The sequence below is a fragment of the Amphiprion ocellaris genome, chromosome 15 (genome assembly GCF_022539595.1).
Source record: "Amphiprion ocellaris isolate individual 3 ecotype Okinawa chromosome 15, ASM2253959v1, whole genome shotgun sequence".
Taxonomy (NCBI): Eukaryota; Metazoa; Chordata; class Actinopteri; family Pomacentridae; genus Amphiprion; species Amphiprion ocellaris.
Window position 1 is genome coordinate 8,623,030 of NC_072780.1, and position 13,328 is coordinate 8,636,357.

Consider the following 13,328-nt stretch of genomic DNA (forward strand, 5'->3'; position numbering starts at 1 on the left):
AGCTAGTAAACAAATATAAAATTGCAATTCTTTTGAGAGTAATCATTGTATCTTTCCCCTAAAAAATGCCCCGGATTTTTAAAAATCCTAAGGGGAAGGAAATGTCTTGGAACATAAAGAGGACATCACGAACCATTGGTTTCATTAAAGATGAATTGACCTTTTTGTCTGGCCTTTGTACCTTTTACAAAAAGTTGCACTAAATATAGATTTCCTCTCCTGGCTCAGATTTGTGCTGCTCATTTGACGTTAGTCATGTGGACATACCAGCTGCATCTAATGACTTTTTATATAATGCAGTATTTTTTTACATATAAACATGTTTTCTTAGCGATCTGTCAGTGGAAGCTTCTTTGGGTACCATGAGTTTACAGTGCACAAAATTTGAATACGTGCATGCTTTGCTTCAACTGAGTAAACGCTGTCAAGACAGAGAGTACATGACTGAAAGTGTGGGGATGTCCTTTCAAAATAAAAGCATGCAGTCGGTATATCTGCGTATATAGACTTGAAAACAGTCTCAAAATGATCAATACAATACATATTTGGGTATTAATACATGTACTTAAAGGATTGCAGAAAATTTTAGGTACTTTTATTACAGCACACTTTAAAGCAAGGATTAAATTATGACGCTTTTGCCCAGAAATCGTGTCTCATTACGTCTAACTTCACAGATGCAATTCTTTTTCTCGGACCACAGTGACTGCGATCAGATAAGAGGTTCAAGCGGACACATTCCTCTGCAGTTCGCAACTGAATCAAGGCTACATTGTGGATGATGGATTGTTCAGAGGAGGTTCAGTCTGTTTCTGAGGAGCCCAGCACTCAAATGGAGCTTAAAAAGGGAATGTCAGTTTTTATTGATGTAAGTATATATTTTTAAATCCTTATTAAGAGCAATGCTTGAACATAAGTATTAGCACTCTTTTGCAAACCTGCAAAAACTTAAGCACACTGTAATGTAATATAATGTTTTAATTACTTGGGTAACAATGTATAGAACAGCTGTTGCTTTAATCCTTGAAGAGGGGGTTTCTTATAGCCTAAAGAAACAGAAAAAAAAACTCTTATTCTCTCCAGAAAAAACATTTTTTATCTATTAGCTTCAAATGATTCCCTCAGTTGCAAGCTGTCAGTGACTGTGGCTCACCTGAGTTATTTTGGATCCCAGTAATGTATGCATGGTACAGAGGGTTCCTTGTTTTATAGAATCAATTAATTGATGAGGCTGACCTTTACTTAAGCTATGTGGTGTGAGGATTTGAATGGCTAGCTATCCATTAAAATGTCAAGACCAAACACCAAGTTAATTGAAGTCAAGTGTGTTTTTCTTGAGGACTTCGATGAGCAAATCCAGCTCAATTATGGAAAATTAACCACTTACATTCATAACTTTTGAATGCAAAAATACAGCTACACACTGACTTATCACAGGATTTCCCCCCCTCAAAATACCACATAATGACACTAGGATGCTAGAATTCTGTAGATCTCCCACACATGATGAGGATTTAAATATAAACTCACATCATATATATGTGCAGCTAATGATGTTCCTCACATGTGCATCTCTCAGGAGCTTTACCTCTGATGCTTCTACCTTCCACCTAATTATATTCCCCTCAGTCCCCCTTGCTGTCAATCCCTTCTGAAGTCTTAACCATAAATCCGCTGGCTGCCTTCAGTGTTTGAAGGAAGGCAGGAGCCAACGCAAACAGGAGTTAATACAGCTGGAGAGTTGCATCCACCATATCAAATGTCTCACTTGATGTCAGCCAGCTGCTCTATCTCCTGACGCTCAGACACCAAACGAACCACTGCTTGTTTTCAGAGGCGAGCTTGTCGACAGTGCTGCTTTCATTGTTTCTTGACAGATCCTGCACACGCTTCGGCCTCAATGTGCTGTGAGTCACAAAAACACATATTGTGGCTTCAAACAGTCATTTCACCCTGGAAGAGTTCAAATGTTTGTGTTTTTTTTATCCTTTTTATGCTGTGGCTCCCATCGTATTATTAATTCCTTTAGAGGAGAGGACTCTCCACTATCAGACTTCTATTTCTCAGTTTCATTAATTTATTTCATTAACTACACATAAGAGATTAATTAGGATGAGCTGAGGTACGAAATGAGATAAGACCCAGTTGCTGATCTAATTACAGGGTTAAATGCTGTGAGGGCAGAAGTAGTGCTATCAGAAATCCAAAAAGTATTTTGAATAATGTAATATGAAGAGGGGCTATCATAATTGTCATTTACATATGACTTGAAGGAGCACTATAGATTTAATTGCAATTAGAACTGCAAATAATGATTATTTTCATTATTGATTAAAATTCTGATTTGAATAATGAATACATTAAAATCTAAATAATTCAACATCATCGATGAAACACCAGAAATGTGGTAAAACCAACCAATAATCTATCTATTGTCATTTAGGACAACACAAAGAATAAATCCACAAAAATGACAATTGTGGAACCATTAAGCATTTGGTGTTTTTGCTTGACAGTATGAGGTGAATACCCAAGTCCTGACAGATTGTTTCAGCTTAGTCATCAACACTCTTTTTATTTTTAATGAGCTAATCGACTAATAATAGAAATTAGAGACAGAGATGAGTGGGATTTAAGTATGAGTTTAGGACAGCAGGAGAAGAAAGAAAGATTGATTATCAGGAAAAATGTAAGTCAGAACAAAGAGCTGACTGCCAAGAGTTAAAAGATGGTGGGTGGATGTTTTATTGTTATTTTTATTATTTCTATTTCTACCTGTTTGTAGCTGGGAAAATCCACAAATGCAATGGATTTTTACAAAGGTTTGCTTTTAATGAGAAATTTACATCTTGTTCTTATAGATAGATGTATAGTATGGTTCTGTCTGTTCAGAGTCATCTTCATAAGTAAGTAAATGACACAAGCAGGAAAAGTGGGTGATGCTATTTTGAGGTTGGCGGTTCGAGCCTTTTAAAGCTGATGTGGTCATTGCAACTCTGTCTTTCATCTCCTCTGGACTCTGGGACAGCACTATCAATAATTTAATGACACTCTGCTTTTTGTAAGTGTGATCAATGATTGTCACACTCACACACACACACATGCACACACACACGCACACACTGATGTCTAGCATTTGTTGATGTCCCTCATTTTCCCCCTTTTTCTTGCAGATTTTACGGAGGGCTGATAAAAACGGTGAGTGTTGCACCATCCGGCTCCATTTACGCAAACACACTCTCGTCTGTCTCGAGTATTACTCCAAGCCTCCTCTCTCATGTGTGAAAACAGATATACTTTCTCAATGAAATTCTGATCATGACTCTCTGCTGATACTCTTTCAGTTTCCATGGAAACAGGAAACTGACCATGCCCACTGAGGTTCAGAATCAGAGCATTAATGAAGACAGAATTTGTACTACTGCGGGTGGACACTTTTAGAATGGTGGTCCACACTAATTGACTTCCAGGAGCCTAAATGGATGTTCAAGGCAAATTCTATTGTTATTTAACCTCAACTGTGGTGCAATATGATTATCTAATGAGCAGACAAAACACAGTTTGTTGTCTTATTAACTTCGGACAGCAGACAACAAGACACAGACAATACAAAAAAAAATAACAATGTGAGTCTTCATAGCACACCGGCCTCTTTTTTTCTTCTCAGACTGAAGAAATGTCCTGTTTTTCTTGCACTTCTTTTTTTTTTTTTAAAGATATATTTTGGAGCTTTTTGCCTTTATTCAATAGGACAATGTAGAGAGACAGGGTGTGCAGGAGTGAAAGCAGTGGCACACAAATTATACCAGCCAGCCAGGAATCAAATCATGGATCTGTTGTTTAGGACGTATGTGCCCATATTGTATACACACCACTAGGACTAATGAGCAGATATGCTGCACAGAAACTAGTCAATTTCTGTGCAGGATATATGCTTATTTACTATGGTGCTTGGTATGTCAGTTAGCTTAGCTTAGCATAAAGACCGAAAACAAGGATATTAACACGAAAAACAATGCAAACACGTTTAAAATACACTTAAATGGTACCTGAGATGCCAGCATTGTAACGTAAATAACACCGCTTAGCTCAGGTGGTTAGAATGTGGTGCTGATTACACTGAGGTTGCAGGTTTGATCCTGTATGAGCCCAAAGGCTTCGGTGATAAGTAGCTAATTGGTCCTTAGCCCTGTAATTGCTGACCCTTTTCTCTGACCCCAGCATACTGGCATATTTAAAACTGAAAACCAATATTTAACTTGATCTAATGCTATTTCAGTTCATTCCAACAAATCCATGTTTCTATTCGTGGATCTTTTTGTTTTGAATTGTGTCAAAAACTGTAACCCACTTTCTCACATTGTAGTAAATATTTCATGCCTGTTTTCATTGCTAGTGTGACTGAATTGTGAAACCAGACTTGTTTATATGATTTTAAATATTTCAGAAAGTTCTGTGGAGAACAAGGAAAACACGGAATCGACTTTCATAACATTAAAATATTAACAGAGACCCAGTTGTTTCTCTTGTAGCTGAGTGTGCTGTATTTTGATTTTGAACTTAATGTGGCAACAGATAAGTTTTTAGCTTGTCATTTTGAAGTAAATATTGATTGTACAATATGAGGGCTATAGAACAGCAGTGTCAGTGTTTAGAATGCCTCCCTTTCAGCTTTGTTTTTAATATTTAATTCTGTCTGCAAGCCCAAAATCTCCATTAAATTACATCTCAGTTTACAACACAAAGGAATTGTGTCTGCATTCGTGAAAGCAAAAGAGGAACATAAAGCTTTTGTGTCCTCTGGCAGCTTTTTGTAACTTCTCAGCGAACCTTTGACAGGGCAGAATAACTTGTGAATACGATAATGATATTTACTCTGCTTTTATCATAGCACTGAAATTGGGGTTTCTGTTTCAAATTTGGGATTCTTAAAGTTGTTTCTTGATTTAGAATTTCTTAGTTTGTGTTGTTGGTAGTTTTCAGACTGAGAAAAAATGAGCTGAAAAGTTGTCTCCAGCCACTTTTAATGACCCAAAAATAGCAAATCATAATTCATTATTCACATGGCATGGCACGCTCAATTATCTATTTAATATCCATCCCACGCATTGACTAACTTGAGGCCTTGTCATGCAGTGGGAGTAGAAGTCATCCCACGTTTGTTTTTAGCTCTGTACAAACAGCAGCGCTAACATGTCAAAGCCGCTGCAAGCAGATTTACAAGCTCATCGACAGTGAGTCACTTTATGCTCGGTTTGCGTGCAAAGTGGCTCCAGCTCATAGCATCTGTAGCAACATGACAGTTATTCTGGACATAGGAGCAGGTCAGCAGTGAGAAGGTGAAGATCGGCCACACAAACAGGCCGATGCTGCTGGAGGCATGAAAAAGAAGCGGTCGGTGGTTTGCTGTCTTCATTTTACCCAAGAATATTCAGTTTGGAGGTCCTCATTTTAAAATTCTGTTTATTTTCACCTCATGAATCTTTCAAACTGCTTTTATTCTGTTCATAATCACACAGCCTCCAAGCATAAAAATGGCTGATTGAGATTATTATCAGGTTAGTCCAATGGAAATAATGTGATGACCCTGCACATTCACAGTGTTCTTTACTGGAATATTAAAATCAAGGAAAATGTTTCACTGCAGTTTTATTGCTGCTTTTTCTTCATGGACAGGAACTTGATGTATCCACTTGATGCCATCTTTTGAAAAATCAGCCCAAACATGTTGTATCTCATCCGCACTACAAGTTGCCTTAAGTTTTATGAGCTCAAATCTAAAATCCTTATTGTTATTTTAACAGTTTAATTACAGAATGACAAGGATTAAAAGCTGTCTTCCTAATCTTTTTGCTTTCAAGATATACAATCGGTCAAAAGTTTTAGAACACCACAACTTTGTGAAACTGAAGTGAAAAGCATAGAACAAATTAAATTTTAAAAAAATCTATGTAGAATCCAAAATGTATTCTAAACTTTTGACTCATCAAAGTAGCCACCTTTGGCAGATACAACAGCTGAACACACTCGTGGCATTCTTTCCACAATGGAAATCAAAAATTCTTCAGAAAGTTCTTCCCAACTCTATTGCAGAAGTTCCCATTAATGTGTGACACTTGTAGGTTGCTTTGCTTTCACTCTTCTGTCCCATTCATCCAAAACCAGCTCCATGGGGTTTAAGACTGGAGACTGTGCTGGACACTCCATGTTTTCAAGATTACCATCTTGTTCTTTTTTCCTACGGTAGTTCTGGCATAACTTGGACTTATGTTTTGGGTCATTATCTTGCTGTAGGATACCAGAGGGTACTGCATGGCTCTGCAGAATGCCGTGGTCACCATTTTGGTTCAGGGTTCCTCTCACTCTGTACAAGTCACCAACCAACGATCCATTAAAACATCCCCAGACCATCACACTTCTTCCTCCATATTTGACAGTTGATGTCACACTCTGAGGAACCATCCTTTCTCCTACTCAACGGCGTCCAAAAATCCTACATGATGAACCAAAGATTTCAAATTTTGATTCATCAGTCCATAACACCTTCTTCCAGTCTTCAGTACTCTATTGACGGTGTTTCTCGGCCCAGGCAAGCCTCTTTTTCTTATTCTGATGTCTCAGCAATGACTTTCGTGTTGCAGCTCCACCTGTCAAACCTGCAACTCCAAGTCTTCTCTTCACAGTTGAAACTGAGACTTTTTACTACGACCACTATTAAGCTGTGCTTGAAGCTTGTGAGTCGCCTATCACCAAGCTGCTGACTCTCAGAAACTTGTCTTCTGATTCTGTTGTGGCTTTGTGTCTTCCAGACCTCTTCCTGTCAGCGTTTCCTCCTGTTTCTGTGTGCCTTTGATGGTGAAGAAAACTGGACTCACTGACACCTTGACTTTTTTTGCAGTTTCTCTATAAGAAAGTCCTACATTTTTAGGCCTTATGATGGTCTCTCTCTCTTCTATTGTTAATTGCCTTTTCCTCGTCATTTTTATAGCAACACGCTACTTTCTGCAGTACAATACTGTTCAAATAATGCTCTCAAGGGTATGATGCCATGGTGTGTTCCAACACTACTTTTATGCAGACAGAGGGATTTGGAAGTAATCAAGAAAAGTTGGGTCACTTGTAGGATTTGGTAGCACCAACTTTCAAGGCTTGATCAACCTCCATTGCTGCAGAACAGCTTTAAATTGTTAACCTATTTTTGAATTTCCTCATACGTAAGAATCTCTACAATATTCACATTACTTATGGACATTTTTTGTTCATTTTTTTTTATTTCTACTGATGTTCCCTACATGTTTACACTATGTTTGCTGAAGTACTGCAAATTTCCCAAGTGTGGGTCTAATAAATTTTATCTTAAGCACGCCTGTGAATTTTTCAAAGACTGTTAAAGAAATGGTTGTCTGGACACTGTCCTGACAGGATTTGTGTTTTGTTTCCAGATGATGGGAAGCTGTCTTTTGATGAATTCAGATCCTACTTCTCTGATGGAGTCCTGACAGCTGAGGAGCTGAAGGAGCTCTTCCACACAATCGACACCCACAACACAGAGTAAGTCAATGATTTGCTTTACTTTATTCGACGCGAGACAGAACTGAGACGTGTGATGGATGAGAGGTAAGTGGTGACACAAACATGTGCTTAATGGAAATATTAACCCTGAGACGTAGAGCTCTGTACTTTTCTTAATCCTTCCTCCACTGGTTTTGTGTTTTCTCCCACCATGCAGAAAAAATACATCGTTCTACTGTGTAGTATTAAAATATGTATGTTAATATGTATGCTTTAATTGTGGTAAATATGCAGTAGAATTGCAAACATTCATAAAAATGTGCTTTTCTAGGGAGGTAAGTGTACGTTTCTCAATAGCATCCTGTTTGACCCTTTGATGCACAACATGGGTCAAAAGTGACCCAAATCCAATGGAAAATGGGTATCTCCTGACCCACACTGTGCATCAAAGGGTTAATATGTGCAGGACAAGTGCTTCATGTCTGAAGGAGATCTTACTTTGACCTGGGAGAACAGAGCAGGTTTCGCCTCAACACAGAGGTGATTGATTTGTGTCTTGAAAAATTTAGTTTTTCTTCAGTTTTTCTCAATTTTAACTTCATTTGTTGACTCCATCCTTGTATTTTTTGATGTCACACTTCGACTTTCAGCAAAGTTAAAACCGCCTGATCTCATGACATCTGCATTGGTGAGATCCCAGTCCAAACGCAGTCCTCAGCTGTAGTGGTTGCTTCGCTGCAGTCCAAGTTTTAAGTACTATTTTGGCTTGTTGTCCATTAAATTACATCCAACTATATTTTGGAACTTGAGTTTACTCACACATGCCAGAACTAGAGAAACATTTAAATGGAGCTTTACACTCATCACATTGAATAGATGAGGCCCTGTGTTAGACTACATTAGCTTTAGATAGCTGTGCCAAATAAACTGACAAATGTGTTAAATCTTCTGCGAAGGCTTCATTTTCTCTGCTCAGTTACAGACTTATGCTCACATTCTGTTTATACAACGTTACACTCTAAAAGCTGCTCTAGATGCAAAGTTTTGCGAACGTCTAGATAATTAATGTACAGCGCTGTTGCTAAACTTATTTACTCATGTGCATTAAACTGTATTTATGGTGCTATCTTCTATTGTAAATATAAAAAAAATCCACGGGAACTGGAACCATAAAGCTGTGACAACTGCAAATGTCTATTTTTACTGTTGTATTTTACAGTGTAGAGTGACATATTTTTAGAAATTGGGCCATACTTTGATTGCAGTTGTCTGTTTATTCATTAGTTCAAATAAAGACAAGCAGAACAAGATGTGAAAAGAAGAACTCCAGGCTGTGAGTCTATTTTCTCCGCAGGACACCAAAGACTCACGTCAAATGAAGCTCTCTGTTCGTCCATCAGCCGGTCTCACATTCTCATTGTTTATATTAAAGGATTAAAGTTTCAATAGTACAATAGAACATCATTTTAAAACTCTTTTTGTTTCGTTTTTTTTACATCTTCTCCTCCACATCTCTGCCCTCTCATTATTTCAAACGTATCCCTAGATTAACTACTCTAACTACCCCACGGTATCGTAGCAACCACTCAGAATTACCATAACAACCATCTTTTACACCCTAGCAAACACCTAGCAGTAGTCTGGCAGCCACTTGAACGCCATAGTAACCGACTGGAACATTGTGGAAGTTACAAGTTACCTACTGACCCAGTGTACCTGAAGAACAATAATAATAATTATTTATAGAGCACAAATCCAGGTAGCAAAGGGCTTCACAAGGCTGCAAAAAAAACCCCAGACAAGTCATAAAATCATCAAAAATTAAAAGACATAAAATAACACATCCTGGTTTATAAAGCCAACACAGTATTAAAGATGTAGAAACATAACTGAACAAAATAAAATACAAAGGAAATATAGTCTCATATTAAATCAGGAAGCACTCTAAGAAGACAGATCATGTCAGAGCCTCACGACCCTGACTGCAAACACTGTCCCATTTAGTTTTTAGCTGGGACACTGGAACAAATATAAAAACATCTCCTTGACGATCTTAAAGTGTGCGCCAGTGCATAAGATACTAAAAGTTCAGAAATATAGCTGCAAGAGAGGCTATTAAGCACTTTACAGTCATCAGTAAAATCTTAAAATCTATCCTAAAACATATTGAAAGCCAGTGTAAAGAAGCTAAAACTAGAATGATGTGTTCACGTTCATAAAAAACAACCTGTAGAAACCTCCTGGAATCAGTCACTTCAATAACGTGCATCAAATAATAAGATATCCAGGCTTAAATTTACAACTATATATTCATATACTCATATTATATTGCTTATTAAAGCATTAAGAGCCAGGACAGTATAGGACTATGAATGCTGTATTGCTCTGTCCTGTGTGCTTACTGTAAAATACTGTACAAAGGCAATTTTTAAAGAGATGAAACAAGAGAAAACGTGTCAGCAGCGTGTTGCTACTTGGGATTCACTAATCTGGAGCCATGTCTCTGTCTACCAGGTGGATGAAAGTCCAACAGTTACTCTCTTTCAGCTCTGTTTTTGGTCTCTACCAGCTCTTGTGGGAAACTTTTATTGAGGTGTTAAATCCTTAACAATGTTTACCAGCTAATTCCTAACTGCCTGGAGCTGCTATTTGGTTCTGAGTAGGATATTGAGAGTTTTTTTTTTTTTGCCTGCAAATTATGCTAATAGAGAGGAAAGAGTGGACAAAGAACCATAAAGTTGCAGGCTGGGCTGCTAAATAAGAATGAGCTGAAAAATCTCTTATACGAGTGTCCCAGTAGCTCTACTGGTTGACCCATAAACAGGGGCTATGGTTCCAGATGCAGTGGTCATGGGTTCGAATGCAGCCCATGGCCCTTTCCTGCAGGTCCTACCCCCATGTTTCTTGTCTCATTCTGTCAACTGTCATATATAATTTAAAAAAAAAATAAATCACTTATACACGACCAAACCATTTCACATCAACTACTTAAAGGTTTAAAAAAGCTTATTGCATCTTGTATGTGACTGGCTATTAAAATCTAACCACTGTATTTCTATTTGACCTCTTTAAGGACTTTATTGCTTTTGGGTTTATAATGTTGTTCTCTTCCAAAGCCTCAAAGCGTCCAAAATCACAGCATCACTGTTTCTACTGACGTGATCAGACATTTTTATTTGGTGCAACTTGAAAACTAGGTCTTACTAAATCTGGTGCTCAACTTGAACCAGCCAGTCGCTTATTGAAGAGCATCGACTGTTCAGCTTTGTTCTGTTGGCAACTTGCAAGACTCTTTCATACTCAGGGCCTGTTTTTGGCCACCAGCTTGATGGGCACCAAAAAGGAGGAAGAAAATTTCCAGCTATGACTGATCAACCTTTTGAAGTCTGTCATGATGTGCCATTTATACTGTAAAAAAAGACTTGCAGTGCGCTAAACACCCACTGAGAGGACACCGCAGACAGACTCTCTGTTGGAGGTCGACTCTCACATGACCTGCTGGTTTTTTCCACTTTTCTGATCCTGCGGTTCATTTATTCATGCAACTGTGCAGGATTCCCATACGAGTAACCAGGTTATGTTCTGTGATCCACCATCTGCATAAATCATCACCAGGATAGTGCTGTATGTGTGCAGGTGTGTCCCCAGATCTACTCGTCTGGTTGGTTTAACAACAGAACGCCCGTACTGAGAAACAATGAATTATACGCTGAGATTAGATTCATGTCACTGGTGTCGCTGCAGATCCAGATGTTTGCACCTGGAATGACAGCTGCCACAATCACTCCATTGTGCTCCATTAAAACCCCCCCAGTTGTTCGTGAGAGAGTGACCCACTGAGCCACAAAATGTATAAAAATAGCCACAAGTTCCAGTTATATAACGGCGGTGCAGCAGCAGAGTCGTGTTGCTTTTGTTTTTAATGACACCCAGCAGGTAAACCCACCTATTAGTTTGGAGTTTTGGTAATTCTGAGGGTAACTTCCTGCTACAAAACTTCCACACTGACACTCTCGGTGTTGGCTTAAAGTGATCAAACGTGTCAACAGCACAGATGAACAGTGACCTGCTAATGTCAGGAGCAAACAGGGTTATGAATAATCAGGTTATGTTCTACTTCATATCCTAAATATGATTAAAACCTGAATCAGAATTCATAATCACCATGTGCAAGACTCTAATTAAAGACTCCTTCAGTGGCACTAGGGGACACCTCGTCATGTTGATGCTTGAGCTTCATTTATAGTAGATAAATCCTGCAAACACTCTAACGGAGAATGCAGGAAAATCACGGTCAAGCCAGGACAAAAAGGAAACCATGGTATCAAATGAGGTGACACTGAAATGACCTTATTGTCAGTTATACCACTGTATCTCTGTAAAACACTCGACTGATCATTTTGCAACTTGTTTCCACCTTTAACCTTCAAATAAATAATAGATGGTTTACAAGCTGCCAGCCTAAAATTAGGACATAGACAGTCTAACCAATTATTGTTGCCAAAATAATACGTGATGACATAAACTGACTTTTAACAGAGGTAGTGAGTAAGTTTGAAAAAGATTAAGACACGACACATCTGTAGGTTTGTACAGTAATCTAAGATGTTGCATTTGAAATATTTTGTATTTATGTCCAGAACTGACCAAATTTAATAGTAACCTAATGTATATGATGCAAGTAAACTAAATTAAATGTACACTAAAGTGAAGACTTCATTTATTTTTCAAGGCAGTTTCTTTGAGTTTTTAAGATCCACTTGTGAGATGGTCAGTGAACCTTACTGGCTCATATTTTCCATCATCTGATAGAAAAGGATGAAAAAGACCTGAGGATTCATTTGACTGTTTCGCACTATAGAATATAATATGTTTACTTTTTTGGGGGGTTACTGTTTTGTCAGAGATTTTAAAGCCTTAAGTCAAGGACTGTAGGCAGCTGGTTGAAGCACACACATACGCAACATCATCATGTCGTCAAGTATAGGCAAAAAAGTGGCAGACATCAGAAGCTTCCGAGCTCTGAGGGAGAAACATGACTTGTTTCTATAGTAGAAACCAAGCTTCACCTTTAATTTAGAGATCAGATTTTTAACATGAACTTTGAGAGAAAGGTCCCCATCAATAGTTAGTCCCAGGTATTTGTAACTGGTGACCAGCTCTAGAGTTTTACCATGGACATTTCTAATTGAGGGGATATCGTCCGAGGGACATAGTGCTGATATTATGGTTTTTAGCCTGAGATGAAGACTTAGTTATTGAGTCAAGCCCAATTTTTGTCAAATCTTCATATTTACCATCCAGTCCTGGCTTGTGGTGATGAGTAACGAGATGATGGTTGTTGTCTGTGTTACCTGAGGCAAACAGTGTAGTTAATTTGATGAACCCTGTTTAATGCGTATCCTTATTATGATGCTGATTAAATTGTTTACCCAAGGCTGTGTGTCGCTCGTGTTATCGGTATAATTAGACAGCAGCCTGAGAATGAAACATGTTGAGCCTCAGCAGCTGAAGAGGCTTTATGAAGAATTTGTTTCCATAAGTAATTGCTTCCCAAGCGGCCTCATCAGGTCACAGCGAAGGTACGACTGCACTCACATTTACTACACCAGCTTGTTTGAAATCTACATAAATATGTTTCCACAGTTCCAGGCAAAGCTGCATTAATTCTGACATTTATTTATCTGAGACTTCGAGCGTCACGCTGACCTTTTTCCTTAATTACTCTCGGTTGTTGCCATGGAAACATGTTTTTTCTTCACTCAGTAGAATTTCAATAAATACAGATTAACTATTTATGCACTGATGATTAAAGT

General features: G+C 38.2%; 1 protein-coding gene across 1 annotated transcript in view; it reads left to right on the forward strand.

The window, feature by feature from the left end:
• The first annotated feature begins 704 nt into the window (after positions 1-704).
• The window catches only part of necab1 (N-terminal EF-hand calcium binding protein 1), a 43,509-nt gene continuing 30,885 nt past the window's right edge, over positions 705-13,328 (forward strand). Inside the window, exons 1-3 of the mRNA XM_023263021.3 lie at positions 705-868; positions 3,174-3,198; positions 7,443-7,551. Of these exons, the coding sequence (XP_023118789.1) occupies positions 779-868; positions 3,174-3,198; positions 7,443-7,551 (224 nt within the window). The 5' untranslated portion in view covers positions 705-778. The remainder of the gene's footprint in view (positions 869-3,173; positions 3,199-7,442; positions 7,552-13,328) is intronic.